Source organism: Wolffia australiana, chromosome 9, assembly GCF_029677425.1.
Source record: "Wolffia australiana isolate 7733 chromosome 9, ASM2967742v1".
NCBI classification, from domain to species: Eukaryota; Viridiplantae; Streptophyta; class Magnoliopsida; order Alismatales; family Araceae; genus Wolffia; species Wolffia australiana.
In genome coordinates, this window is record NC_135843.1 from 7,536,218 (window position 1) to 7,563,771 (window position 27,554).

The window sequence follows — 27,554 nt, forward strand, 5'->3', positions numbered from 1 at the left end:
TACCATGTGTTTTGTGAATATGTAGGAATATTATGAGGATTGGATTGTAGAGCATTCAGATAACTCCATCTTTAAGCCTTTCTTTGATGGTTACCTTTTGATTGCGTACATATGAATTCCGAAGGGATTCCGAACATCTCAACTTAGATATCGTCACAACTTAGTTGTGTAAGTTCTCTTTCAAATGTGATTGTCTGCCGTTGGCATAAGAGAACATCACTCATGGAATACAATGGATGCTATGAAGTTCTTGGCCAGGGGGATGGAAATATCAGAGTAGTTCTACGATGATTTCTAAGTTCATCTATACTAACTAGGATTAACCATATAGAGTTTCATTGTTTACCATATACCCTAAGTCATCCATACGAAGGATTATATATGCACGATAACTGTAATATTTATGCAGGATATAAGAATTCTTAAACTGTTTTTATTTTCTAACTCTAAATCAGAAAAAGTTACTTGTAATATTAAACTCCTAAAATCCTGTCAAAATGAAGAAGGCCATCAACTCATGGATTGGATGCTCGTGGCTTTTGTGTCTGAGTGATAATGGCTAAATTGTGATGTCTACACTGATCTCTTCATAAATATTTTCATGTGGTTTTGACCATTTTTAGAGGGAAAAGGTTGAATTATGTATTAGAAAATGGTTGAGTGATTATGTAGCCCCTTCGAACAGAAATATGGACTTGCCTTCTCGTATAATATTTTAATTCTACTTCATTTTATAAAAAAGAAATGAGTAATATATTAAAATTTTGAAATCATTTACCAATTAAAGGTCAACGTAATATCCACACTCATTCAGATAGAATGATTCAATATTAAGGTACTAAAATAAAATAAAATACATTCTTTATTTTTTTCAATAAATCTTCATATTTATAATCCCAATAATGATAACTACGTTTTGAATATATCTAATATTTTATGTCAGTTTTTGATATTCAAACGTACTATATTTCATTGCAGGGACAACAACAGACATGGATAACTGTGAAGTACCCTCACAAATGGGATGAGCTAATCCTTATTATAATCTTTCCTTCCCTTAACCATAATTGAGAAAATTGGTATATAGACAAATAATTTGGCGTGCATATGAATGGATGGATAATTACGTTGGTAGGGAGATATATAGATTGAGAGATAAGAAAGTTCTAACACTTGGGCACATAAGAAAGTTGGTCTCGGAGTACACTTTATCCATCAACAACAATGATCTGCTCCACCACTTAGGGACAAGAGATATACATGAAACATAATCAAAGAGTCCAAAAGTCAACTAACCTTTGTCCTTACGCTCAAGAAAAGTCAACAAGAAGCCGCTGACTATCCGTCTTACGATGGGATTGGGGATGCGACGACACAGCCAGCCGTCGACATAAGCGAAAATCCCAGAGAGGATGAAACCACCAACAGCCCAGATTCTGCTCTGACGTCGAACAAGAGACGGCAGAGAGGAATTCGAAGACCTCTCGGCCTTCTTCATTCCGTCTCGAAGGCTGCCAAGAAGCTCATCTGCCCTGGCCCTCAAGAGGCGAATCGTAAAACTCACAAAGAGATGCTCGCAGAGAGTCAACACCATGGGGCCCACACTCCATTCCTGCAGATCAAACACTTCATCTCTCAGTAACAAACTATTTTCAAAACGTCCTATTTTGTGTAAGTTCCTTTCTCCAAGTCAATATGATATGAACGTCAGATAAGAAAAGAGAGAGAGATATAATATTTTCCCAGAAGCACATTCAATGGCATGGAAAAGTCTTGTTGTTGAATAATAAACTATTTTCAAAACGTCCTATTTTATGTAAGTTCCTATCTCCAAGTCAATATGATATGAACGCCAGATTAGAAAAGAGAGAGAGAGATATAACATTTTCCCAGAAGCACATTCAATGGCATGGAAAAGTCTTGTCGTTGAATAACAAACTATTTTCAAAACGTCCTATTTTATGTAAGTTCCAAACTCCAAATCAATATGATATGAACGTCAGATTAGAAAAGAGAGAGATAATATTATGATTTTTTTAGCATAGTTGGGTAACTTTATGCAGTAAGTGCAACTGAAAACTGTCATGGGCCTGATTACTTACCTCCGACGTAAAAAGCCAGCATGTCTGTTGTAAGGACGCACATGATTAGATATTAGCCTTACCCTTAAGTGGGGATTGGGAGTAGGGTCAACGCATGTTTTTCATGCTGGCATAGGTGATACCCCCCCGGGCTGGAGAGTTGCCAATTTGGGTTCCAAGTGATTGTCGGGTTTTGATGTGCGTTTGGACATGTGTTGAGGATCGGCTACAACCCTGGTTGTTCTATTGTTTTGGTTTTTCTTTGATCGGATCCTTGAGAGGATCCTCAACCTATATAGGGGTAGTTTCGTCATGTTAGCCCACAGGGGCATTTTAGTCATTTGGCTATTATGTATTTCCTTCAAATAGGGATGCCCTCCCTTTAGGAGGGCGGCCAAGAAGTTAGAAGAAAGAAGTACTCTTGTCTCCCCTCTCCACGTCTAAGTCTGTCCTCCCTCTCTCACTCTACAATCCCTGTCCTTGTGATCGTCTCTACCTCACCGCATCTTCAGGCGGCTCGACCTCGGCCAATCCCTACCCCCTCTGCTCGGCCTCCTCTCCAACCTTCCCGTTTCACCTCTCTACCCCGGGAATTTCTACCTCGCCTCGTCCTCTACCGTCCCTCCGATACGAGCCTAGATCCAGGATCGTATCATTCTTCTATCTGCTTCTACTATTGTTCGATCATTCTTCTCCGGACAGTGACAATAACACAAAGTAAATATAGATGATCAAGATTTCTGACCCTTTCTCCACGGAAACGGCGAAGAGGGCGGCGGGAGACAGAGCCATCTCCTTTGAGAAGCCCCTGAGATTCAAGGAAGCTCTTCACGTTGTCTATAATCTCATCTATCAGTGTGCTGTTTGGCGGTAGATTCTTCAGGTGAACCTACATAACAAAGGGCTTTATTAGTCGTCCAAAGAGAAGTCTGCACAAAATTACATGGGGAAGAGAACCCTGCGAATGTTTCTTATTTTTGTAATTAGGTTTGTCTCAAGAATTTTCAGAGATGAATGTAAAATAAATTTAAAAAGGATAATGAAATGAGATATGACTGGATGGCGAGATATGGTTACAAAACATATACGTAAATTACAGATGATGTGCATATATATACCTATGTAGAGAGAGAGAGACATGGGAGAGAAAGAGAGGGATTAATCGGACTTAAAGAGGGATCATGACACAAGGGAAAATATAGATGGGGAGATTAAAAATGAGAATCACACAACATGAAACATGAAAATAAGATAAAATGAGACACCGATGAGGTGAAAGATAGAGGGGCAGACACTTGGAGAGAAGCGCCACGCACATCCAAGAGTCAGTTGATCCTCTTAATTTTCAAAAGAAGACAACCAGAAAGCTTTTTTTTTAAATGACAACGAAAAAATGAAATTCGACCTGCAGAGGAGAAAAATACTTACCAGGTTATCTATAACCTTCACTTGGAGATACTCCTGGTTGTAGGTCACATGCAGCATGGCCTGTAGGTACCCCTCAATATATAGCTGCAGAATACAGGAGAAAAAATCAACATACAGCTGCCGCAGACAGTATCAGAACATTTTTTTTCTGTCTTCATGGTTCCATAGAACAGAAATTGGTTGAATCTCTTATTTAAGATAAATAAATTTCAGTGAATACCATAAAACCTTAAAGCACATTAAAGTTTGTTTAAAACTAATGAAACATCATGTTTATCCCATATCTGAAAAAGTACACAACAGAGTAAGTCAGATCCCTACACCTTTCCAGCATATAGAGTTAGAAAGAACATCAGAATATAATTGTTAGTGAGAGGACTCTCCTAGTGGGTCATGTTCTATAAACCCACTAGGCTCCCTCACTTATCACTAACTCATATTCTCTCCTCTCTCTCTCCTAGGGTATATATACCCCTCCTCATGTACATTCTAGTTAAGGATTTCATTTCCTCTCCTTCCTCCAAGCCCTAGCATGGAGTTCAACATGGTATCAGAGCCAAGCTCTTGATCCCCATCTCTAGCCCTAAGCCGGCTTCTTCTTCTTCTTCTTCTTCTTCTTCTTCTTCTTCTTCTTCTTCTTCTTCTTCTTCTTCACCATCACCCTCTCAATCTTCTCGCGCCCGCGCCGAGCGCGCGAGCCGCGCCGCCGCCGCAGCAGCGGCAGCGCCGCCCGCAGCGCAGCCGCCCGCAGCAACACGCCGCACGAGCAGCGCTCGCAGCCGCCGCCGACCCGCCGCCAGCAGCGCGCCGAAGCGCGCGCCGCGTCGCGCGCGCGAGCGCCGCCTCGGCGCGCCGCCAGCGCCAGCGCGCGAGAGCGCCAGCGAGCAGCGCCCAGCGCGACCGCGACCGCCGCAAGCAACTGTCTCCGTCTTGGACGTGCGGATTTGCCGTTCGCTACGCTGCGCATCCACCGCCCAGCGTCAGCAAGCAGATTTCACATGGCACCATGTCCATTATGTGGGGATCCGTGCGTCGACCGCCGCCATGCTCTCAAGCAAGCAGCCTCGTCAACGTCCGCTGCTGGACCTGCCTGAGTCCCCCCGAGAGAGTGTGCCCTCCTGTCCCCGCCCTACGCTTTGGGCTCGGCACCGGTGGTTTGCACTCTGCGCAAGCCGAATCATCTGTCATCAGCTCCTGCCTCGTCTGCCGTCCCGCAAAGCCAGAGCCCATCTTGCCAGCCATCCAGCCATGACTAATGACCAGCTGACTCAGACGGGTCTTCTCGAGCCTACCCGTGGCTCATTTCGTGCGCTCTTCCTTCCCAAGGATAGGGCTACAGAGCATATGACCGTCTCTGACCGGCTTCCATTGAGTCGAGCTGTCCCTGCGGTGGGGGCGACTTTCTTCGATGTTGGTATCGGGTCTGATCATGTGGATGGCCTTGGTATCATTCACAACGTCCCTCTCGTCCCTTCAGACCCCTTATCTGACCTTATTGGCGACTTCGTGAGGAAGACTGCGGGCGCTGGCGCTCGGAGTCACTACTGATCTTTGTGACAGGCGTAGGGAAGACAGTGCAGCGGTGCTTGTTGACGGTCGACACGCGCGGCAGCAGCGTCTACTACTACTCCAGCGGCTCGGGCATCCGCCTTTCCATGTTTGTGTACTGGTGGACCTCTCTTCTTGTGTTTGTGATGCATGCACACTGGCGAAGCATCGCCGGCTCCTTCCTCCCGTCGACTTCTCACAGTGATGTTCCCTTATATCGCATTCATAGCGCCACCCGTTACACGTGGACCATTTCACCGCCCATTGATTCTCCCACGGCCGCGTTTGCGGGGCCTTGCTGATAAGACCGCCCCGCGTATTGGGGATATGTGCGCCGCTCCTGCGACCTCTCCTGCTGGACTACCACGTCCGTGCCGGCTGCCCCCACCTCTCCATTTCAGCCCTCTCCGCTGACCGGTTGTCATCCCTCTTAAATGGTTTTCGCCTCCGCCAATGTCACCTTTTCTTCCTCTCTCTCTTCCCTCTTCCCTCCTCTCCCTCCTCCGTTCTCCTCTGGAGCGCCTCTGCCCTCTTCCTCTGCACCTCTCCCACCTCCCTCTCCTCCTCCTTCCGTTCTCCTCTCTTCTTCTCTCCTCCTCTTCTTCTCCCTCCCACTCACCCCTCCCCTCGCCTTCTATCTTCTCCCATCCCCTCTCCCTCCTGCCTCTTCCTCGCCCCCTCTCTCTGCCGAGTCCCTCTCCTCCCTTCCTTAGCCATCCCATTTCCGTTCTTTTCTCTTCTTCTGACGCTGATCCTTGCCTGACCCTGACTTGCGCCTATCGCCGCACCAACCAGTGTGCACCGCTCCCCCCCCCCTCTCTCATCTCGCTCCTTCCGCGGTTGAGTACTCTCCCTGCTGTTTTTTTTTTCGATCGCGCACTTCTTCGTTCCACGCGCTTTAACCGATGCTACAACATGTCCCCATTGGAAGCGGCGATGGATGAGAGCGGCGCCTTGATGCGCGCGCTTGCTCATGGCGATCTTACGAGAAGTCTACATGCATCATCCTCCGGGCTACCCTCCGGGCCTCCGGGGGACTGCTCGCCGCTGCGGAAAAGCCTCTTCTTTCTTCCGTCACGGCCCGCCGGGTCATCAATATCAGCACTAAGACTGGCCAACTCATCAGACCCACAGCAGCTTCCGACATCAGCTATGTTCGCAGTTTCTCCTCAGATTCATCATCGCTCCGCCGCCAGATTCATCGCTCAGGCCTCACGCTCGGTGCTCGGCGGGCCGGAAGGTCTACCTCGGAGTTAGCTCAGCCCGGGCAGGAAAGTATACCAAGGTGACTGTCAGCAGCCACGGCGTGGCTCACCGGTCTACCACCCGGCGTCTTTGCTCTTTGCATCTTCTTGGGCTGCTTGTGAGCTGGAAAGCGGCAAGCAAGGTCGTGTCTGTCTCCAGTGCAAGATAATACCCCGGCACTTGCGGATGGGACCTCTGAGGCTCAATGGATTCAACGCAATCAAGTACACCCGCCCGATCCACTTTTATTGTGACAACAAATCGGCTGCTTTGGCTCAAAAAGCCCGGGCAGCAGGGTCATCAAGCACATGGAGTCCTCTTTTGTGTGCTACCTACTCCAAGCAGCATGGATGACATCCTGTTAGTGAGTCACTTATCACTAACTCATATTCTCTCCTCTCTCTCTCCTAGGGTATATATACCCCTCCTCATGTACATTCTAGTTAAGGATTTCATTTCCTCTCCTTCCTCCAAGCCCTAGCATGGAGTTCAACAATAATATAGGATGCGGTGCCCGCAGGCCCAGAGGTTGCGGCCCTGAGGCAAAATCTTCCTTGGGCATGGGGTGAGTCTGCATCCCGTACCCATCAAAATTCAGATAGAGAGTTTTAGATAGATAGGGAGGTATTTAGAGAGAGAGAGAGAGTAAAATATGAGGCAGAATCAGACAGAATGAGAGAGAGAGAACTTCTGTTTATATCACCAGCTAGGAATTAAAGCCAGGCGAGCATTTTCGCGTCCTATCCTGCTACTAGGATGCAGCCCTTGGGGCTGTCAAGCCCAGGGATGCAGAACCCAAGATGTCCCCCAGTCTGTGTGATCTTGCCCGAAGACCTGGTGACTCCCCACCCTAATATAACGCTTAAAAGTTATAAATGCATCTAATAAGGTTTTTCTAAGATAAATTTCAATAAGAAAAGAAAAAACTAAAAGTAACTCTGTCTAAAAGTTAATCAAGACATCTGGGCAATGGGCATCAACAAAGCTAGGTTTTTCTCAGGGCCTTATATCTGAAAAGGATCAATAGAGAGAGCGAACCTTAGCATTTAACGCATCAAAATTACAAATGCATCCGCCACGGCTTTTTTGTAATAATAAAGGGAAATTGTTTTCTAAAATTTTTTTAAAAAAAACTGTATTCAAAGAGAATAAAAAGTTGGAAAAGGCAATGAGGAAGAACCTCATCTGGCCCAGGACTTTGATCGAGCAAGATTTTTCTATCAGGGCCACCATGCATGACGGCCGCACCTAATAGAGAGGGCTCCATTGCCAACCTCATTAAACCTTGATGAAACCCCTTAATCTGCGAGAATAAAAAGAGCTCATCCTCAATGTAGACATTAGTTTTTGGGTAAATAAACAAAGGTTCTTCCATCAAAAACTCAAAAGAACAGAGCAGAGTTCTACCAAACCATTGAAACCATCGGTTTCTGCTCCTCTGAGAATGCTGTCAGAAATCTCAGTGATGGCAGCAAAGAGGACGCTGGAGCCTGCTTTCTTTATCTGAAGGTTTAGGACTCGGTAAGCAATAAAATGATTATTCCAAGAGAAGAGTTAAACTACAATAGCCGGGACTTACGGTAACACTAAGATCTCCAAGATATCTCTTGGTGCCAGAAAATCCTTTGGCGCTTACGTACTTGTTGACAAACTTGAACACACCTGTGATATCAGAGAAAATATGCAGAGATTATCTTTGAGTAAAATACCTGAGGCCATATGTAAAATTTTATTTCGAGAAAATCCAATGATGAGAGTTTATGGGCAGGATTATTTTTCATGACGTTTATGCATGCAAATACAAATATAACATTACATTCAAACTAGAGAAAATGTAATTTATTAGACTTGTATGAATTCACTAGGGAAAGAAGGGTTTTTATTTCATTAATTTTTTGCCCTTGGATTCCCTTGATTCAAGATTAGGGAATCAAGTAAATAGCGTTTTGAATTTATTGTCATCCTTCTAACGATTCGATTCCCGTCTTTGAAAACTATCTCACCCTTTCTCCCTACTCCCTGATCCTTTCCCTATCTCTCACATATTGTCTCACTTTTAACTTATTCACGCTTTGTCCTGCTCTTACCCTTTCCTTATTAAGTTCTACACAGATAAAATAATATAAAAAATATATGAGAACAGAGGTACTTTCAAGGTTTCAGGGTCAGCTAGATCATGCAAAGAAAATTCTACTACGCACGAGAAATCAAGATATTTTGGATTAACACCAACCTAAAGTGAACCCTGGAAGATCAATTGAACCACTGGAGGGGTCGAAGAAAACATCAAGAGCGGAAGAAGCAGCATCATCAAATATTGAAGCAAAGGCAGGAGGAAGTAACGGGCTCCCCTTTGCAATGTACACAGCACGCACAATATACCTGCAAAATTGACCATTAACGTTCAGGACTATTCACAGGCGGAGACGAAGTAGTTCAATGAACGGAGAGTAACCTACCAAGAGTAATGTTGTGCACATTTCACCTTCAGTTCTCTTTTTGTCAACAATGCATGATTAAGAAGAACACCATTCAACTCGATGATAATATCTTTCACTGCAGGTACCTGAACAAGAAATCATGTCAATATTTCTAAAGTGTTACCTGAGAATGTAAAATGAAGACTGATGAATCACCTTTATTATGGTGTGCAATAGTGACCGTAGGGTTTCTTGCGCTGAGTTATAACTTGCATGTGGATTCCCAGGGAGAAAGCATGTTCTAATCTGCATTCAGTATCATGAGAACTTCACCTCAGATATGATATGAAAGTAGAAGTAAAATTTTGATAACATATTAGATAAACTTTGAGAAATTGATGGGAGATTAATTAGTGAAAAAGGCGGGCAGGGAGTGTCTTCCCATGCCATAGGACACAATTTCGAGCGGAGAATTTCTCACAGTTTGATTGCATCCTATCTGCCTAACAGATAGACACGTGATTACATATTAGGAAAAAAAGCTTTATTAAAGACAATCAACTACAGATTTCATTCTAATCCGGATATCTAACGATATCAAATAGAAAAATTAGTCTCTTCAGGAAATAAAGGTTAATAAGGATGTGATTTGGAATGAGAGCGCCAAAGGCAGGGACTGACCTTCAGCGGGTGAATTTCAAATTGTTTGAAATAGTAGATTTGACTCTGACTCTTTGATTCACTTAGAGATGTTCTCCAAAACGAAGCAAGCTTCATGAGTGTCTCCTCGTCAAGATTCAAGTCAAATGGCTGCCAATGAAACAATCATAGTCTAGTTAATTTCTTTGGCTTGTTTCAAAGAAATCTTCTACAGAGAACTTGATGACTATTTCTTACCTGTACTAGAAGAGATAAGTGTTTTATTTCCTTCAAATTGGGATTTCCAGTATGAAATATGCAGATGCAATGAAGCATGTCCTCGTTGAATGGGGAATCATACAAATGAGACCTCCTCATCATTGATGCGAAAGGGGCTCCCTTCCACTTGTTCTCCACATTTATTGTCTGTTTTCAAGCAGCAACAAGTGATGAGTGATCTAATGCGTCTCAATTAACCATAGGTAAAAAACAAGAAAATCTTGATTCGAACCATAAACCACATACCTCAACCTTAGAGTAGAAATATGTTGCGGCATCTGTGGACAGTAATTGTAATACGGGTTTAATAACCCTGATGGAGACAAACTGCTGGGATGAACTTGTCTCTTCTTCCTTAAGCACAAAAGGAAACATAGGTTGAATGACAATGTGTACAGGAAATCTGTTTGAGAAAAAGATCCAGTAAAGCTTATAATCAGAAAATAAGGCTATTTTTATGGTACAAATAAATACACAATGAGTGACTCTTATGAAGGATGATGAGACACTTAAGAATTAGAACAATGACCAAACTTAAATGGAAAAAGGTACACTTTTTTCTATCATGTGTTTCTGTGAACCACATGCGCAAAATTAACTACCTTTACATAGACACCTGTAAGATATACCCTACATTTCAATGATAATATAAATACCATCGATAAAGGATGGGCCGGACCCACATGCACATAAGCTACCTAATGGGTTGCACGTGCTAACAGGGAATAGGGACTCTCACATTCTTGGCCCACACTAACAAAGAAATGAAAACGACGGAAGACAAAAAAGCAGAAATATAAGGTGCCTGATGATAGCTTCATAAAATCATACAGGCAAGTTACGCAATCGGTGTATCACCGATACTGGACTCAGCATCTGCAGGAAGCTCTGGAGATTTCAGCAGAGGGGCAAAGTTTTCCTCCTACTTGATACCTTATTTTGTGAATCATATAGATGGGTTGATTCTGGGTTCTATGTTCTCCCATAGTTTAACAGATCACTAAAGCTCCTTTTAGAAAGTTTTTCCAGTTTGCCCCTCTGCTGTATCTAAAAAAGCATAAAACCATGTAAACTCCTTATGGAAGAACGGTGATGGGGTCATGCTATATATAATTACTAACCTGTATCGCACTCTCATGTAAATTAATAGAAAAGCTTTCCATTCTCAAACCGAAACTTGAATTTGGCTGAAGTTTTGCATCCCTTTTTGAACTTTCTGCCATTTCACAGATTCGAAGGACTCTGGTGAAGCCATCCACGCACACTTCATAACCCACCCGCCTCAGCTCCCGTCTTTGCGACGCATAATAATCATTATTTTGGATACTTGATGTCCTATTTGCATCAAACTGCAAGGTAAGGAGTTTACTCGGCCAGGATTTGAAGAAAGGTTTCCAGGGAGAAATCTTGTCAATGTTGATCTCACGCAACAACTGTAAACCTGCATCGAAGAAAGTTTACTGTTAGAAATATCCCTAAGCAACTCATTATAAAAAGATAAAACACAAAAAATGATGGATAGTTATCCCAATATGAAATTTTCTCAGTTATGACCATATTAAATAATGGATGATTACTTTTCTTACAGTCAAATACTCAACAGAGAAAAACTCCCAGATCTTGAGGAGGTGATCTAGAAAGGCTGGGAAACTATGTTCTTCATATGAACGTGGCAAAAAACGCTCAAGTGACAGAAGGGAGCAGCTGGAGGCAGGTGTGGGGCCTGCACGTGACAGCCCCTTTAAAAGGGTCAACAGTGCAGGAATGAGGTATCAATTTATTCTTTCACAATCGTGGACTGCAAGAGAGATCAGAGACCGGAGCAGTGGATGACCACAGTTGGAGGAGGGAAATCCATTGGGGATTGATCCTCTTCCAACTTCTATCAGCTTTTCTGTTTGTGTTCACATTACAACGACCAGCATTGCAACTGAAAGTAGACATTGTTCCTCTTCATTAGGGAAAAACACTTAAATAAATCGTTCAAGATTCATCTTCGTGAGAAAATCCTATTGCAATTTGTGTATCAAGCCTCAAATGTCTAACATGGAACCCAATACAGGTTAGAATTACAATTGATTAGGTCCCACTGCCTAATCGTGGATCAATTCTTCTGTCTTATGGTTGCAGGCCTTTCCTGAGCTCCAGCCTTCAGCCATAGTTGCCGATCAGGAGAACATACTGCTTGAAAACAATCTGTCTTTTCCCACCGATCCCATATGTGTGGCCCATTTCCATACTCTGTTACTTCGTCGGAGGTTTCTTGAAAAGAACGTACCCAATTCCAATCTTCATCACGTGGTTATATCTTTTAAGAAACAGGAGAGATGCATGTGCCACAGTCAACATGATTTCACACCACTTTGGAGCACTCAAATGTGTACATTCTGACAATGCACAGAAAATTCTGCGACTGAAAATGATCGATTTCTCCAGAAATTTATTCTGAGATTTGCCTCTGCCTCTACGTATCAAATGCCGAGACAGCACCTAAAAATTTATTTTCCACGAGGCCCAACTCGAGTTCTGTTATTCTAAGCACAGTAACCACAGATTACAGGGGGAGAATCTTTTTTTGCTGAAAGAAACTTGATTCATTTTCTCTGATAATAATTCTTTGTGCTTAATAAGCGACATATCCTCAAAAGGCTGTTTAGTCACCTTTCAACACAGATTTCTGGGCAGTCCAGGTGCAAGGATCCTGGGTGGCACCTTGGATGCTGTCCTTGTTTGTGCCAAACCTGAACTTTGCGATGCGTACACAGCCAATGAAGTCCCAAAATGAAGTATGTCATATGTTCTTCTTCCTGAAGTTGCAGAAAGTTGCAAAAGGAAAGTCATTCTATTAGTTATTGAGGGCCTGTATATCTACAGGCTACCATATGATTTCACCAGATCCAGTAACTGCGCTTAGATGATCGGCCTACATAAGGACGGGTTACAAATAGAGAGAGAAGAGGGTTTATTGAAATCTTACAGAAGATTAAAGGGGCTTAGATGTAAAGACCATATAATCTGGGCCTATGGAGAGAGGAAGTAATCCATTTTCAACTGTGACCTAGCAGCTGAGGGAGGGGTCAACTGCCAGTTGTAGGTCAGTGGCCAGGGTGGTGGAATAAAATTCTGGGTGGTCTATGAGTCAATAGAGCCATGATCTCGCAACAAGGGAGTATTGATAAGGTCAAAAAGACTTATCAGAGAAGAAATATCTCAAGTGAGGACACAAGATACATACAGAGTAAGAGGCAGGTAACAAGGAATTAAGTCTATCTTAGGGCACAAATGTGCAATAGATAAAGGTGGTTGATCTAAGAATAATAGCCTGAGGTGTAGCATTCATCTGATCTCACAGGAGATATTAACATTGCACTCTCAAAGGAGGTATTTTCCAGAAACAGGGGTAACTGCAGCATCCAGGCCCAAAGAGTAGCATTCATCCCACCTCAGATGAGATCAGCTGGCAGCAAAGAAATTATATTACTCGATCAGAAGCAGGTAGCTTGCAAGGATATTCATGGAAAATACAGGACCACCTGAACAACTTTTCATGAAAATTTGTCCATATTCATATTTTGCATCATAAAGTTGTAATGGCTCAGATCTGACGAAAATGAACCACAGTTCAACTTGATAAGTACACAAACAAAGTATAGGTCATTCTCTGCATTTTGAAAAATAAAATAAAATCACTTGATTATTTCCCTTTTAAGAGTCTTCTCCCGGGACCCCAGAAAATACTAAGGCACCGAGCATAACATTTAAAAAAGCTCTTTGGACACCAAAATATCTACAAACTCAGAACGGACAGTTTACAAGTTACCAGTGCATACAAAGAAAGATGTAGCTTGTTTATTGATCATGCATATTACCTGAAATCTGTACAACAAGCTTGTGAGACTTTTTTTGATCATCCCAAACGTAATCCATAGAAGCCCCAGGCCCCAGGATCTCCGGATCTCCTGCCTCCTAAATATGTATATAAATATCTTTAGAAGAAGGCTTTACATATTTCTTTTTGGTATCAAGTATAACGGATTTCATAATCACCTTTTGGTATAGAGTTATCGATGACCCACGCAAGTGATTTTCAATACGGTAAGGAACGACTAAATCAGGTGGCATGTGAAAGTATAGTACCAGCGTGGAACTCTCCTCCACAATGTGAACATACGCAAATTTTGCCATTCTCCCCTTAACTAGGTTTGCAGTATCTGGTCCACTGACAGAATTCATTAATTTCTCTCTCTTGAATTTCATGAAGAACCGACCTAAGGACGAAATGCATATCGGCCCTGACCAAGAGTATCCATTCCTATCCACACCAAACTGAATGAAAACTGATGAATTCTCTTCGGTAGGAGTGTGCTTACAGAACAGACTATCAAATAAGGGTGTCTTCGTTTTCCCTGTGGAAGGATGCATGTAAAGGGTCGCCTTTGTTTTAGTCTCAACTAGTGTGATTCTATCAACACCATTCTGTGAGGAGAAAATAAGGATTAATGAGTTATCAAATGTGGGGCTCCAATAGATGGAAGGAAAGAGTAGAGGAGAGAGGAGGTTACCAGAAGATATAACAGAAGATAGACTAAGATAATGAATAGCTAAATAGATGGATGAATAAATAACAGGCGTTGGGGGGAGGAAGACAAGCTAAGAGTAAGAAAGATAATGAAGGGCTAAGAAGAAACCTCTGAATCACAGAAACGATAACATATTGGAGACATGGATTCATTTGAGATAATATATCTTGCAGAAATAGTAATCAGCTGTGCGGACGAGAAATCTTTAGGCCTCAATGCCTTCAGTGAAACACCAACTCTCACCATACGACTGAAACCAGCTTGATCGGATAATTCAAATTTAAGTTCCGCAAATCCAGATAAAGCATCCAGGTCAAGCAATGATTCAGAAGAGTTTCCCTCATTCAATGTGATGTAGATTCTTTTTGACCTGTTAGTCACAAATTAGACATAACTAAATTTTCTATGCCATAAAAAGATTAATTAGAAAATTCAACTAGAAATGGACACCATTTCTTACTTTGATAACCACGAACTTGAGCTGTTTGGAGGCAAGAATAGTCCAAGTTCTGAAGGAAAATTTGATGAATAACTATGTTTTTTCTCCCTAAAAAAATAGTGTGAGAAAGAAAGATCGAGGGTAAGAATTATATTCGAAACACTAGTTCACTTACGGAGTGAGGGCCTTCTGGCTTGACCCAAAGCAAAACAAAGGAAGCTCTGTCTCATTTTGCAGGGTGAATGAAGAGAAAACGGTTGCCTGCCCAAAGGAAATCAGGTTTCATCTAATTAGCACACTTATTAATTACATGAATTGTGCATGAATTACATTTTTTTTAAACCCATAAATTTGGAAAAAGGTTGAAATTAAAGCCACTATCTTATTATGTTAAAAAATTCAGGATATATGGAAGTTTTTGCAACAACTTTCAACTATTACTTTAGATAATTGAGCGAAATAGAAAAAACAGCTACAAAGGAATCTTAAAATTTCAACCAACAAATATTTGAAAATACTCTTCAAAAGAAAAGAACAGAAATATTTGAAAATAAAAATGCATAACCTCCAAAACGCCTCTTTCTCCACAGAAAAGCCTTAAATAAGCAGACTGCTTTCCTCGATGAAATTCCAACTCAATATCAAAATAATGAGCTAAACTTTTCTTCTGCAGCTTCTTTACAGATTTGCTAGTATCAACAGGTTTGCATTTAGAATCCAATGCACACAAGGTAACACTAAAATATAGAGACATTGGATTCGCATAAAAGTAAGCACTTGAGCCACAAGATACGGTAGCCTGCTTTCCAATACCATTATCTTCGTTAGATGCATCTGCCAAATCATACAGTAAATATGTCACCGTCTTAGAAGTTTTCAGATCACACAGGGTGACAAGTTGTCACATAATTGAAATATGAAATTTTACCTGCATAAGTCTCTGCTAGATTTACAAGTATTTCAGTCTGCAGAAGGTTAAAAACCTGTACAGTTGGAGAGATAAATATTTCCTTCTGAGGCAAATACATTGAGTTGTGATAAGCCGAGGCCCCTTCACTAGGATATTCCAGTACTGGCAAATCTCTTCCACTTATCTGGATGAGGAAATGCAAGTACGATAAAGGTAAACCATCACTGACGAGGGGACAGCAAATGGTAGTGAGAGAGGATTTCACATAGGGGGCACCGAAGGACTCTCCAAATCGCTGATACAGTTTATCAAGTAGTCCGTCAGCCAAAGGAACCGCCTGTCCACATGGCATGTCCTCTGACCACTCGACAAAAACCTTCCCAGAGTTCTTGGAGATGCATGAGATATCAGGCTTGAGACATAACAAGAAATTCCCAGACACTAAGAGAACCAAAGGATTAGGAAGGAGCTCAATGAAGGTTAAATAAAAAAGATAAAAAATGATTTAGCACAAAAATACAACAAAAAAAAGAAATATGACCATTGAAGCATCCTCTTGATCTTACTTTAATCTAATTTGAGTGAATTAAACTTTCATATTTATTTGAGCCCGCGAAGGACTGACTACAGTGCACAAATTCTATTGAAGCAGGCAGGGCAAAAAAACATGAAATGGCTCTCTTTCGATGGTCTCATATCCCCTAGTTATAAATAAGATGAGAGGACCATTAAGCCCGAAAGCTCTTGCTTGCCAATATGAATAAAGTTTTTCCAAATTGGATTTCAACAGAACAGAACAGATGGGCTTAGATATGGCTGGATGATAAAAGTCCAGCATTAAAAACTTAACTCATAAATTATGCTGATCGCGGGAAAAACTCAACTTTTGCTTGGGCATTAACATTGTATTTGTCCATGTTTCGTCCAAAGAGAAATTAAAAATTTTGAAGTAAATTAAGCGACGTTGGAATTAAAAAGCTTCATTTCAAATAATCGAAGGTTATATTATACAGGATCCACGAAGAAACAGCATTAAACTGAGACTGACAGTAGCCTATCAAAAATATCATTTGTTACTTATTCACTTAGATATCACACTTCATAGATCTATGGAAATTAAAATATAAAAGTTGTAGCGTACAAACAGCTACTTTCCATGCTAGATTTATGAAAGAGTAAACAAGGGCATCCAGCTCACCGTCACCCGGAAATGGCAGGAGCTTTTTGGTTTCTCGAGAATCAGTTAACTCATCAGTCAATTTCAAATCATCCATAGAATCTCCAATTCCCAGAGGAATAATAGCAGTCAGTCCTCCCTCTAGTGCAATAATGCGCAATTCCAATGATAATCCAGATGTGTTGTGAATTCTTAGCAATGGGGAAACAGAGAGGAATAATCCATCCTTGGGAAAGAGAGAGAGACACGAAGATGAAGAACTCAGGAAAATGAGTGACCTTGAAAACATGAAAAGAGTTTAATGGATACCTCTGTTTTTGTGGACACCTTTACTGCCAAACAAGGCCCTGGAGAGGGAAAATCTGTTGATAATCATTCATAATGGAAAATTGATTAGTATTTGAATGCAAACGGCCATTTGTATTTCGTTGAAGTTTTCTATGTTCAGAATACTCCGTTTTGATATAATAAAAAAAGAACATTCACCCTTCAAAAAATGAAAAAAGAGAGTTATCATTAAATGTATATTATGTCTAGGGAAGAAAGCGAAACTGAAATTAACTACTGCCACAATAATGACAATTAAGAAAGTAAGAACGCAACAACCTTCCTGAAAGAGAAAGCGAGTTCTCCAAGCAAAAGATCTGTTTTCTTGAAGAGAGATATCAAGAGGAAGCGTCAAAAGGCCATCAGATTTGCAAGCACGAACAGACATAGAACTCGTGATATCTTGAAACTGGTCTGTTGTTTTCGCATGCCTTCAGACAAAAAAAATATCATAAAAAATGAAATTTCTCCCATGTTAGCTTCCCATTCAAAGGGATCAGAAAGTATAAAACAATGTACCAAGAGTTGATTCTGCAGAAAAAAAACAAGATGATAGAGGAATTTCAAAACATGTACATAATGTTTCGTGTGAGTACGAAGTTGGGCAATCTCAGAAAACAACAGTATACTTGGGCCATCTGCATACTTGATACAAAAATGCTGGATACTTCCATGTATCTTTGACATTTTTCTTACTCTGTAATAGTGGAATGTACATTCTGTTTTTGTGTGCGATACAGAACAAATATCAGTAAAACGGGGTTTATAGCAAGCATCAGGGATGGGCAGTTCTTATGCGAGGCTTTTGCATCAAATCACACCTTAATCATGGCATGCTAGAAGAATTAAGAAGAAGAATAAACTACTAAATGATGACATAGGAAGCTGGGAGGATCATCCCGACAGAAATCATCCTTCAGAAGAATGCTGAGTTTGGCACTTTTTCTCTCCCAGCGTTTGATTGAGGCTGAACGAGCCCAACTCATATAATCTTGAGGAATTGTCAAGAGGTCAGTATGTTAAATTTCAGGATAGATCCATAAAAACGTCACCAACGTGTGATTGTGACATAAGACTGGGAAACCCAAGAAGAGCAAAACATACATTTGAGATTTTTGCTGAAAAGTAACTCAAGGCCAACCCAGGTAGGGAATAGGGATGTAATACACAGGGAATAAGATTACTAAAACCCAATACATGGGAATACGGTAGGGACAATAGGAGACTTGGAGATAGAGATAAAAAGATGATACGAACCTGCTGGTTTGTATCGGTGAGAAGACGAGAAGGGCGAGGGAGAAGATGCCGGATGGTCGTCGGCGTGCCGGGATGGACTACGGCAGGATGAGGGCAGGCGGAATGGACGTCACCTACGAGAGGGGTCCGGTGGAATGGACGTCACCAGAGGGAGCCAGACACATTCTTGTGATACTTCTTGGCTGCCCTCCTCAAGGGAGGGCTGTTCTATTTAAAGGGATTACAAAAGGTCCAAATGACCTAAATGCCCCTATTTGGCTAAATGGCGAAAAAGACCCTAGATATGTTGGGGTCGTATCAAAATATAGCTAGGCTCACCGGCTTAGGCCTTTAGGCTTACTCACAATGATTTATATTATTATTTATGATTGGATAAGCATCTCATGTGTACAGAATAACATGAATCACCTTTTTTTCAGCCACACAAGAACAACATGATCGAATTTTAACGTTATTAAACCATAGGGTCAATGTAATTGGTGAAAAACAAAACACCAGGATCTTTTCCTCATGCCTAAAAGCCACTCGGGGCATGGGTAAAACTAATTCTGACAGGCAGAATCACACCTTAATCATTGGATCCAAGCCATTAGTTTATATATGTCTAATTTCCATTCACTTTGCGATGGCGAGAAATTTCACCTGATTTAGGTCAGGATCAGGTAAATTCAGATTGACCCACCAGAGATTATCAACAAAAATATACTGATACGGACGGGTGATTGGAAACGAATTAGCATCAGCGGCAACGGGAGAGAGTCTTGCATCAAGAGCATTTAGGTGTTACAATCGAGAGAGGATCAATGCGAAGCAAGACCAAGAGTTCTCTACATTATACATTCGGACAAAAGCTCAATTTAAATTACATTAGTTAGTTTGGATCCTCAGATCTGAAACCCGAATACAAACAACATTCATAGTAATAGCTATTACAAGGGCATAACTATAACAAGGAAACAAGCAGTGTAATAAAACAACTAGGAAACCATAAATTCTTACAGATACTAGTGGAAAATTTCAAATCCATTTTTTTTGGAAGAAATTTAAATCCATATTCTATTGATCTCTGCAGTAAAAAAAATGAGACTAGGAAAACTAGAAGACCAAACTTTATTCTTTTGCATGATCCTTAAAATAATAAAGATAGATGTAAAAACATTGAAGATATTAACCTGCTACAACTACACTGAAATTTAGACAATCCATGGTTAAAAGTTGTCTTTCTAGAAAAAAGAAATTTCATTCTTATGTACCTTAAGAAAACAGTGTTTGTTTTCTGCCCCGCAACCATAACATCATGACCATTGCCAAAATGACAAATCAGGTTTAAACTTGACAAGTTTTCAATCTGAAAAAGGAACATTAGGAATCTGTACCGAGGCATAATTTTCTTTGATGATATAATCTAATGGAGAAAGATAATGCAACTTGCATGACATAATAATAAGGTATTATCTTTATGTAGAGAGCACCATCCTTCGAGTCATCCTCACTATCAGTTGATTCTCACTTTCCGAAGATGTTCTCACCCATGATAGTAGAATCACAACAGTATAAAAAGAAAAGAGCGAAAATTCTTCAAACACTACTAAAGATACAAAGTTTATGTATTCCATAGATGATACAGTCTTGGTATTGAGATAATCAATTCTTCCATGTACGATCTTCTTGAGAGAATTAAAGACCAAATCAATACTGTTAGTGAGATAGTCAGCCTTATGGGCTAATGGGCCCTATTCTATAAGCCCATTAGCCCTCTTATCATTCTCTCTCTCCTAGGGTATATGTATACCCAGCCATGTACTCTATTGAGTTATGTCATTATCTTCTTCCTTCCTCTCTTGACATGGTATCAGAGCTCCAGAGCTCTTCCATCTAGGGTTTGACATCACCCTCTCGCTGTCTAGCGAACCCGGAGCATGACTGACGGATCAGCCACAGCGCGAGCTGTAGCCAGCCCGCGGAGCTTCCGGAGAACCAGCCGCAGCCAAAACCCTAGCTGCAGCCGCAGCCGCTGCCCTAGCCGCGGCAGCAGTGCCAGCGCGCAGCCGCGCGCAGCCGCAGCGCGCCGCCAGCTGCAGCCACGCAACGCGCCAGCGCAGCCGCGCGCCAGCCACAGCCGCGCGGCAGCCGCAGCGCAACCGCGCCAACCACAGCGCGCGCAGCCGCAGCGCGGCAGCGCGCGCCAGCGGCCGCGCGCAGCCGCAGCCAGCTGCCTCAGCCGCCGCGGCAGCAGCAGAAGCGCAGCAGCCGCGGCAACCGCCAGCCGCAGCCGCGCGCGCCGCCGCCGAAGCAGCCACAGCCAACAGCCGCAGCCGCGCCCGAAGCAGCAGCGCAGCCACTGCCAGCAACCGCAGCCACCGCCGCAGCCGCAGCTTGCAGCGCAGCCGCGCCACGGGCCACAACCTCAGTCACAACAGCCGCCTCCGTAGAGACCATGGCTCTGATGTCGGAGGAACTTTACTCCACGGGCCAGACGCGTCAACCGGCCGTCCCAGATGATGGCTTCACCGATGCAGACTTTCAACGAGAACCCTTGTCACACAAGGATGCTCATTCTCTGCCGGCGGGTCCCGACACGACGTGTCTCCAGGGCCCGAATTTGTTACAGTAGCATCACTTTGTCGAAACTCCTCTCAAGGCTCGCCAGCTGTTCAAGCAGTGCACACAAGCCCCGCTTCCATCGACCCATCCACACTATGCGGCGTGGGAAGCCGAGGAACACTTCGTCCTTGGATGGCTCTACACGACCTCCCTGGCACCCTCGTTCCGTGAAAGGTTCCCTCGCTGCTCCACCGTGAAGGGTTTTTGGGACCAGGCCAACAAATTTTGCGGCCGCGAAGGGGACAACTGGTGCCTCTTTATGCTCGTTGCCAAAGCCAGCAACTTTCGCCAAGGCGCACTGTCCATCTCGGACTATGCGCTGGAACACAAGAAGCTGTGGGATGAGGTGGACTACTACTTGCCGACGGATGATCCGACGTGCAAGTCATTCCAGAACACTCTTTGCCTACGCCTCTTGGGGTTTCTTTATGGCCTAAACAAGGAGTATGACGACACTCGGCGCCGTGCCCTCCATCGCAAGGAAGGCCTTCCTTCCATTGATGACTTGGTGAAGGAACTCCAGGAAGAGGAGAGTCATTTTCATGTCATTGGCACTCTCTCCTCGGAGACAACTCGTGACTCGACTGCCCTCCTCACCCGGCCTCCCTCGCCCGCTCCTGCTCCCCCCGCGGAGGCGGCCCCCTCCGGACTGATTTGCTACTACTGCATCAAGCCTGGACATCTTCGCAAGTGGTGCAAGAAGCGTCAGTACGACAACCGGAAAAAGAAGGAGGCTACCGAAGGGAAAGCTATGGTTGCCTCCTCCTCTACCTCTTCTACCAGCCCGGCGACTATTGAACAGCTCCAAGCCGACTTGGCCCGTCTCCGTGACCAAGTGGCTACTATGCAGACTCCGACTCAGTCAACGGCACATTTTGGTGGATTTGGTGCATTCCCTCTCCCTCAGTCTGAACAGTGGTATTGTGGTACGGCTTCTTACTCGCCTCTCGTATCGGATACGAGCTGGGTTCTTGATTCGGGGGCAACCGAACACATGACCCCGTTCAATGACCGGTTTGTATCCTACGAAAGGCATAGTGGGGACCGTACAGTTCTTACAGCCGGTGGTGGACGGTTGCGTGTTGCTGGAATTGGGGCAGTTTTTGTAGACGGCCTCGTAGTGGTCAGCAATGTTCTTCATGTCCCCGCCCTGCGAGCTATACTTATGTCTCCTCAGCGTTTGGTTGACAGTTTGTCCTGTTCTTTTCACCTCCAGCCTGACGGGATGTTTCTGTCTGACAAGGTGGGTCGGACTACACCGATTAGGCGGGAGAACGGGTTGCTGTTGTTGGATGATGGGGGACGCTCTCGGTGCTTCCTGCTTCACCGCCAACTCCGACCGGCGGATGTGCAGCGTATGGGACGTCTCCAGTTGGCTCACCAACGGCTGGGTCACCCGCCATTTTCATTTTTACAGCGTCTCTTTCCTTCGAGGTGTACTGGATTGGACCTTCAGACTATCGTGTGTGATGCATGTCAACTGGCAAAGCACCGTCGTTCATCTTTCTCTCCGTCCACCTCGCACTCCTCCACTCCATTATTTCGCATCCATAGTGATGTTTGGGGACCCGCCCCGCAGGCTAGCCTAAAGGGCCACCGATACTTTCAGATCTTTGTTGACGAGGCCACCCGCTACACATGGGTCTACTTGTTGACCGCCAAATCTGAGGTTGCTCCGGTCCGTCACTTCTGCACCATGGTTCGTACTTAGTTTGGCGAGGTATTCAGCGCTTCCTCCGATAACGCCGGGACTTCGTCAACACCGAGCGGGCCACGTACTTTGCTGACCATGGGATTCTCCACGAGTCCTCTTGTGTGGCCACCCCGGAACAGAACGGTATGGCAGAACGTCGGATCGGGTATGTCACGTCAACCGCCCGTACCCTTCTGCTGAACTATTCTGTTCCGTGGGCGTATTGGGGTGAGGCGGTCTTAACGAGTACCCATCTCGTAAACCGTCTCCCCTCCCAGCCCCTCGGGTTTGTCAGCCCACTGGATCGTCTCTCCACGGCGTTCCCCCATCTCTCACTGCGGACTGGACTCCTCCCTCGTATCTTCGGTGCACGCGACGTCCCACGATCCGGCTCCTCTCGAAGCTCTATGCTCGAGCTCTCCGGTGCGTCGTCGTCGGGTACGCTTCTCTCCAGAAAGGTTACCGTTGCTACCACCCTCCGTCTCGGAGATTTTTCATCTCGGCAAACGTCACCTTTGCCGAGCATGAGTCTTACTTCGGTGATTCTACCTCGCCACGCCTTCCGCTGGCTGAGGCGTCTTCGACTCCTTCCTTGGAACCCTTTCCGTTTGTGGGACCCATTCCTCCACCGTCGCCGTCCCCAGCCACCTTCTCTCCCTTGCCTCCTACCGTCTCACCTCCCGGTGCACTGTATCCTCCCCCTAGGGCACCTCCTACCCCCGGGAAGTCCATCTCTCACCCGGGAGCTACCTCCTACCCTCGGTGCACCGTATCCTTCTCCTAGTGCACCACCTTCCCCCGGGGAGCCTCCCCCTACCCCCGGGGAGCTATCTTCTTCTCCCTCCTTTGCTTCCGCTCCTCCGTCGGATGATGCGTCACCCTCGTCTACTGATGATGATGCTCAGTTGGGATGGCCTATGACCCTCCGGAAAGGGGTTCGTCAGTGCGCTAGCACACCTCTACCCCTTATCCCACTATCTATCTTTTGATCGGCTAAGCCCTTCCTACCGGTCCTTTCTTTCTCACATCGAGTCGCATCCCCTCCCTCGTCGCCTATCCGATGCTCTTGCTTCTCCTCATTGGAAAGCGGCGATGGATGAGGAGATGCAGTCCTTGCTCAAGAACCACACTTGGGAAGTCGTCCCACTTCCTCCTGGCAAGAGGGCGGTGGATTGCAAGTGGATTCATGCCAAGAAGCATCATGCTGATGGTACTCTCGAGCGCCTCAAGTCTCGACTTGTGGCTCGGGGGTTTACTCAGTCGTATGGCGTGGACTACTTCGAGACCTTCTCTCCTGTAGCGAAGATGGAAACAGTCCATTTCCTCTTGGCGCTTGCGGCTCATTCCGACTGGCCGATACGACAGTTCGATGTGAAGAATGCTTTTCTCCACGGTGACTTGACGGAGGAGGTGTACATGCAGCCACCTCCCGGGTATACCCTTGGCCCTCCGGGCACCGTTTGCCGGCTGCGGAAGTCTCTCTATGGACTGAAACAGTCGCCGCGGATGTGGTTCGGTCGGTTCTCTTCGGTCATGAAGACCGAGGGCTACACTCAGAGCAATGGGGATGCCTCCCTATTCTTCCGTCACAGTTCCGCGGGTGTCTCCATCTTGGCCGTGTACGTCGACGACATCCTCATCACGGGGTCCGATTCTGCAGAGGCCGGCTGCCTCAGCTCTGCGTTGGCTAAGGAGTTCGAAATCAAGGCCCTCGGGCCTCTTCGCTACTTCCTCGGCCTTGAGGTGGCCTACTCCCCCCGGGGGATCTTTGTGTCACAGCAGAAGTATGCCGTTGACCTACTGGCCTTGACCGGAATGACTGAGTGTGCACCGGTTACTACTCCCATCGACCCTAACGTCAAGTTGGGTAAGGGGGAGGACTCAGCACCGGTGAACGCATATCAGTACCAGCAGGTGGTGGGGAAACTCCTGTACTTGACCCACACCCACCCCGACATCAGTTTCGCCGTCAACCTCCTCAGTCAGTTCATGCACTCTCCGCGGGAGATCCATCGTCAGGCGGCCAACCGGGTACTTGCGTACCTAAAGGGCTGCCCCGGGAAGGGCTTGTTCTTTCCTCGGAGTATGGAGCGGACTGTGAAGGTGTATACTGATGCGGACTTTGCCGGCTCAGTTGTGGACTGTCGTTCCACCACGGGGTACTGCACTTTTGTCTTCGGCAGTCTTGTCAGTTGGAAGAGCAGCAAGCAGGACAAAGTGTCCCGCTCCAGTGCTGAAGCCGAATACCAGGCACTTGCCGATGGGGCCTCTGAAGGCCAGTGGATATACGGAATTCTCCATGACCTTCGTGAGGGAGTATTCCGGCCCGATCCACTTCTACTGCGACAACAAGTCGGCAATCGCCTTGGCAAAGAACCCTGGCCAACAGGGACGGATCAAGCATATGGAACTCCACCGCTACTTCTTCAAGGAGCGCGTGGACGAGGGCATCTTTGACTTGGAATTTGTTCCATCCGCTGATCAAGCTGCTGATGTCCTTACCAAAGGACTATCTCGACCTCTCCTGCAACGTGCAGTGTCCAAGCTCGGCATGGATGACATCCACACTTCGCTTGCGGGGGAGTGTTAGTGAGATAGTCAGCCTTATGGGCAAATGGGCCCTATTCTATAAGCCCATTAGCCCTCTTATCATTCTCTCTCTCCTAGGGTATATGTATACCCAGCCATGTACTCTATTGAGTTATGTCATTATCTTCTTCCTTCCTCTCTTGACAAATACGCTTCTTGAACTAGCACGGGGGAGAGAGAGGAGTCAGATGGAAGAGATGAACACAAGTCTTAAAAAATTCAAGAGATACCAGAACCTAAGGATCAAGAAATCCTTCTGTGTAGATGAGAGCTCCTCCTGCTCTCCAGCCTTTGCCCCATTGCTTTAACGGGAATGATATGAACCTGCTGGTTTGTATCGGTGAGAAGACGAGAAGGGGGAGGAGAAGTCGCCGGGATGGTTGTCGGCGTGCCGGGATGGACTACGGCAGGAGGGCAGGCGGAATGGATGTCGCCTACGAGAGGGGTCCGGCGGAATGGACATCGCCAGAGGGAGCCAGACACATTCTTGTGATACTTCTTGGCTGCCCTCCTAAATGGAGGGCTGTTCCACTTAAAGGGATAACAAAAGGTCCAAATGACCTAAATGCCCCTATTGGGCTAAATGATGAAAAAGACCCTATATATGTTGGGGTCGTATCAATACTTCCTCCCCCTGAAACACAGCTTGTCCTCAAGCTGGTGCTGAAACTTGCGGTGTGTCCACCAGTGGCTTGTGGCAGGTCCCCGGGCAGCTCGCGGGTTGGCGCGCGGCGGGTCCATGGGCAGCTAGCGGCGGAGTCGCAGACGATACGCAGTGGCTCCCCGGCCGGTGCACGACGGGTCTGCTGGCAGATTGTGGCGGGACCGTGGGCAGCTCGCGGCAGTCCACTGGTGGCACGTGGCGGTTTTGCGCCTGGTGCACGACAGGTCTGCTGGCGGATCGAGGCGGGACCATGGCCAGCTTGCGGCCGTCCATCGGCAGCGCACGACGGTTCCCTGGACAGTGGGGAAACAGTCGACCAGGGCTCCGGTTGGGCTGGTCTTGGGTAGGAAACCCATGGCCGGCCCGTTCACCGGGTCCCCTGGTTGGTTTGTGCCCAAGGGGACCCAAGGTGGGCCTGTAGTGGGGAAAATCCCACTATTGGGCCCGTTTTCTGGGTCGCCCACCCGAAAGGACCCCGCCTGATAGCGGGGCGGGCCGGCCGGGGGTGGAAAACCCACGCCAGGCCCGTTTCCCTGTTGAGCAGGCCCGCTAGCTTCCTGTTGGCGGCCTTCTCGCCATGGAACGGGCCAGAATGGCCCTCCCCAAGGGCCCGTCTCGCCCTAAGGCAGACGCCCTGGTTGATGGCCCCCAAGGGAGCGCCCAGGGCGACGCCCGGCGGCGCTGTGGCGGCGTCGCCTCCGACGCCCAGGGTGGCGGTCGACGAGGTGGCGATGGCTCCCTCTTGGTCGAGTGGCCCCCAGGGCAGCCCCTGGGCTGCGCCTGGCTGGATGGTGGTGGTTCCGCCCCCGACGTCCCGGACGGCGGTCGTCGGGGTGGCGACGGCTCCGACCGTGGCGATCGCTGCTTCCCCCGGGTCGAAGGGTCCCCAGGGCGGACCCAGGGTGGAGACGCTCGAGCCGGAGGCCATCAAGACTGCATCCGTTAGGACCGCAGCCTTCGGGTTGTGGCCGTCCTGGTCACAGCCGTCGGCGTAGTTGTCATCGAGACCGCGGTTATCCGTGCGACTGCCATGGGGACTGCATTTGTCGGGGCGGTTGCTGTCGAAATGGCGGCTGAGGGGACCACCATTGGCGCCACAGGAGGTGGCTGCTGAGGGAGCGGCGGTGGTGGATCGGACGGTGGAGGCGCCACCAGAAGTAGTTCTTGAGGTAGCGGCGGTGGTGGATCGGACGGTGGAGGAGGCACCACTGGAGGTGGCTCTTGAGGAAGCGGCAGTGGCGGATCTCGCAGCAAGGGCGGCGGCGGACCTCGCAATAGCTCCTGCTGGGCGATGGCTCCGTTGCGAAGGCGTGGCGCGGTGAGACATCCTCGCCCTTCTGACGAGGGAAGGATGCCGGCGACGCTTGACGTTCGATGAGATGCACAAGACGCTCTAGTTGCATTTCGACACGTTGGAGACGGTCTTCCATGGTGGGAGGATGCGAACCGCTCTGATACCAAATGATACGAACCTGCTGGTTTGTATCGGTGAGAAGACGAGAAGGGGGAGGAGAAGTCGCCGGGATGGACTACGGCATGAGGAGGGCAGGCGGAATGGACGTCGCCGGAGGGAGCCAAACGCATTCTTGTGATACTTCTTGGCTACCCTCCTCAAGGGAGGGCTGCTCTATTTAAAGGGATTACAAAAAGGTCCAAATAACCTAAATGCCCCTA

General features: G+C 46.1%; 1 protein-coding gene across 4 annotated transcripts in view; it reads right to left on the reverse strand.

Annotated features, from left to right (window-relative positions):
• Window positions 1-1,156: 1,156 nt before the first annotated feature.
• Window positions 1,157-27,554, reverse strand: part of LOC144707464 (vacuolar protein sorting-associated protein, putative (DUF1162)) — a 49,257-nt gene continuing 22,859 nt past the window's right edge. Inside the window, exons 13-36 of one of the 4 annotated variants that reach the window (XM_078580574.1) lie at window positions 19,584-19,678; window positions 17,353-17,504; window positions 17,056-17,108; window positions 16,768-16,972; window positions 15,588-16,010; window positions 15,225-15,493; window positions 14,835-14,920; window positions 14,681-14,767; window positions 14,329-14,590; window positions 13,688-14,116; window positions 13,510-13,606; window positions 10,762-11,081; window positions 9,887-9,994; window positions 9,620-9,787; window positions 9,404-9,532; window positions 8,939-9,028; window positions 8,762-8,868; window positions 8,536-8,684; window positions 7,882-7,964; window positions 7,710-7,805; window positions 7,483-7,605; window positions 3,510-3,593; window positions 2,827-2,970; window positions 1,157-1,612 (exon numbers count right to left, since the gene is read on the reverse strand). In XM_078580574.1, the coding sequence (XP_078436700.1) occupies window positions 1,292-1,612; window positions 2,827-2,970; window positions 3,510-3,593; window positions 7,483-7,605; window positions 7,710-7,805; window positions 7,882-7,964; window positions 8,536-8,684; window positions 8,762-8,868; window positions 8,939-9,028; window positions 9,404-9,532; window positions 9,620-9,787; window positions 9,887-9,994; window positions 10,762-11,081; window positions 13,510-13,606; window positions 13,688-14,116; window positions 14,329-14,590; window positions 14,681-14,767; window positions 14,835-14,920; window positions 15,225-15,493; window positions 15,588-16,010; window positions 16,768-16,972; window positions 17,056-17,108; window positions 17,353-17,504; window positions 19,584-19,678 (4,080 nt within the window). In that variant the 3' untranslated portion in view covers window positions 1,157-1,291. Of the gene's footprint in view, window positions 1,613-2,826; window positions 2,971-3,509; window positions 3,594-7,482; window positions 7,606-7,709; window positions 7,806-7,881; window positions 7,965-8,535; window positions 8,685-8,761; window positions 8,869-8,938; window positions 9,029-9,403; window positions 9,533-9,619; window positions 9,788-9,886; window positions 10,044-10,573; window positions 10,688-10,761; window positions 11,082-13,509; window positions 13,607-13,687; window positions 14,117-14,328; window positions 14,591-14,680; window positions 14,768-14,834; window positions 14,921-15,224; window positions 15,494-15,587; window positions 16,011-16,767; window positions 16,973-17,055; window positions 17,109-17,352; window positions 17,505-19,583; window positions 19,679-27,554 lie in introns of those variants that run through there. The other 3 variants (XM_078580575.1, XM_078580576.1, XM_078580577.1) reach the window with 3 other exon arrangements.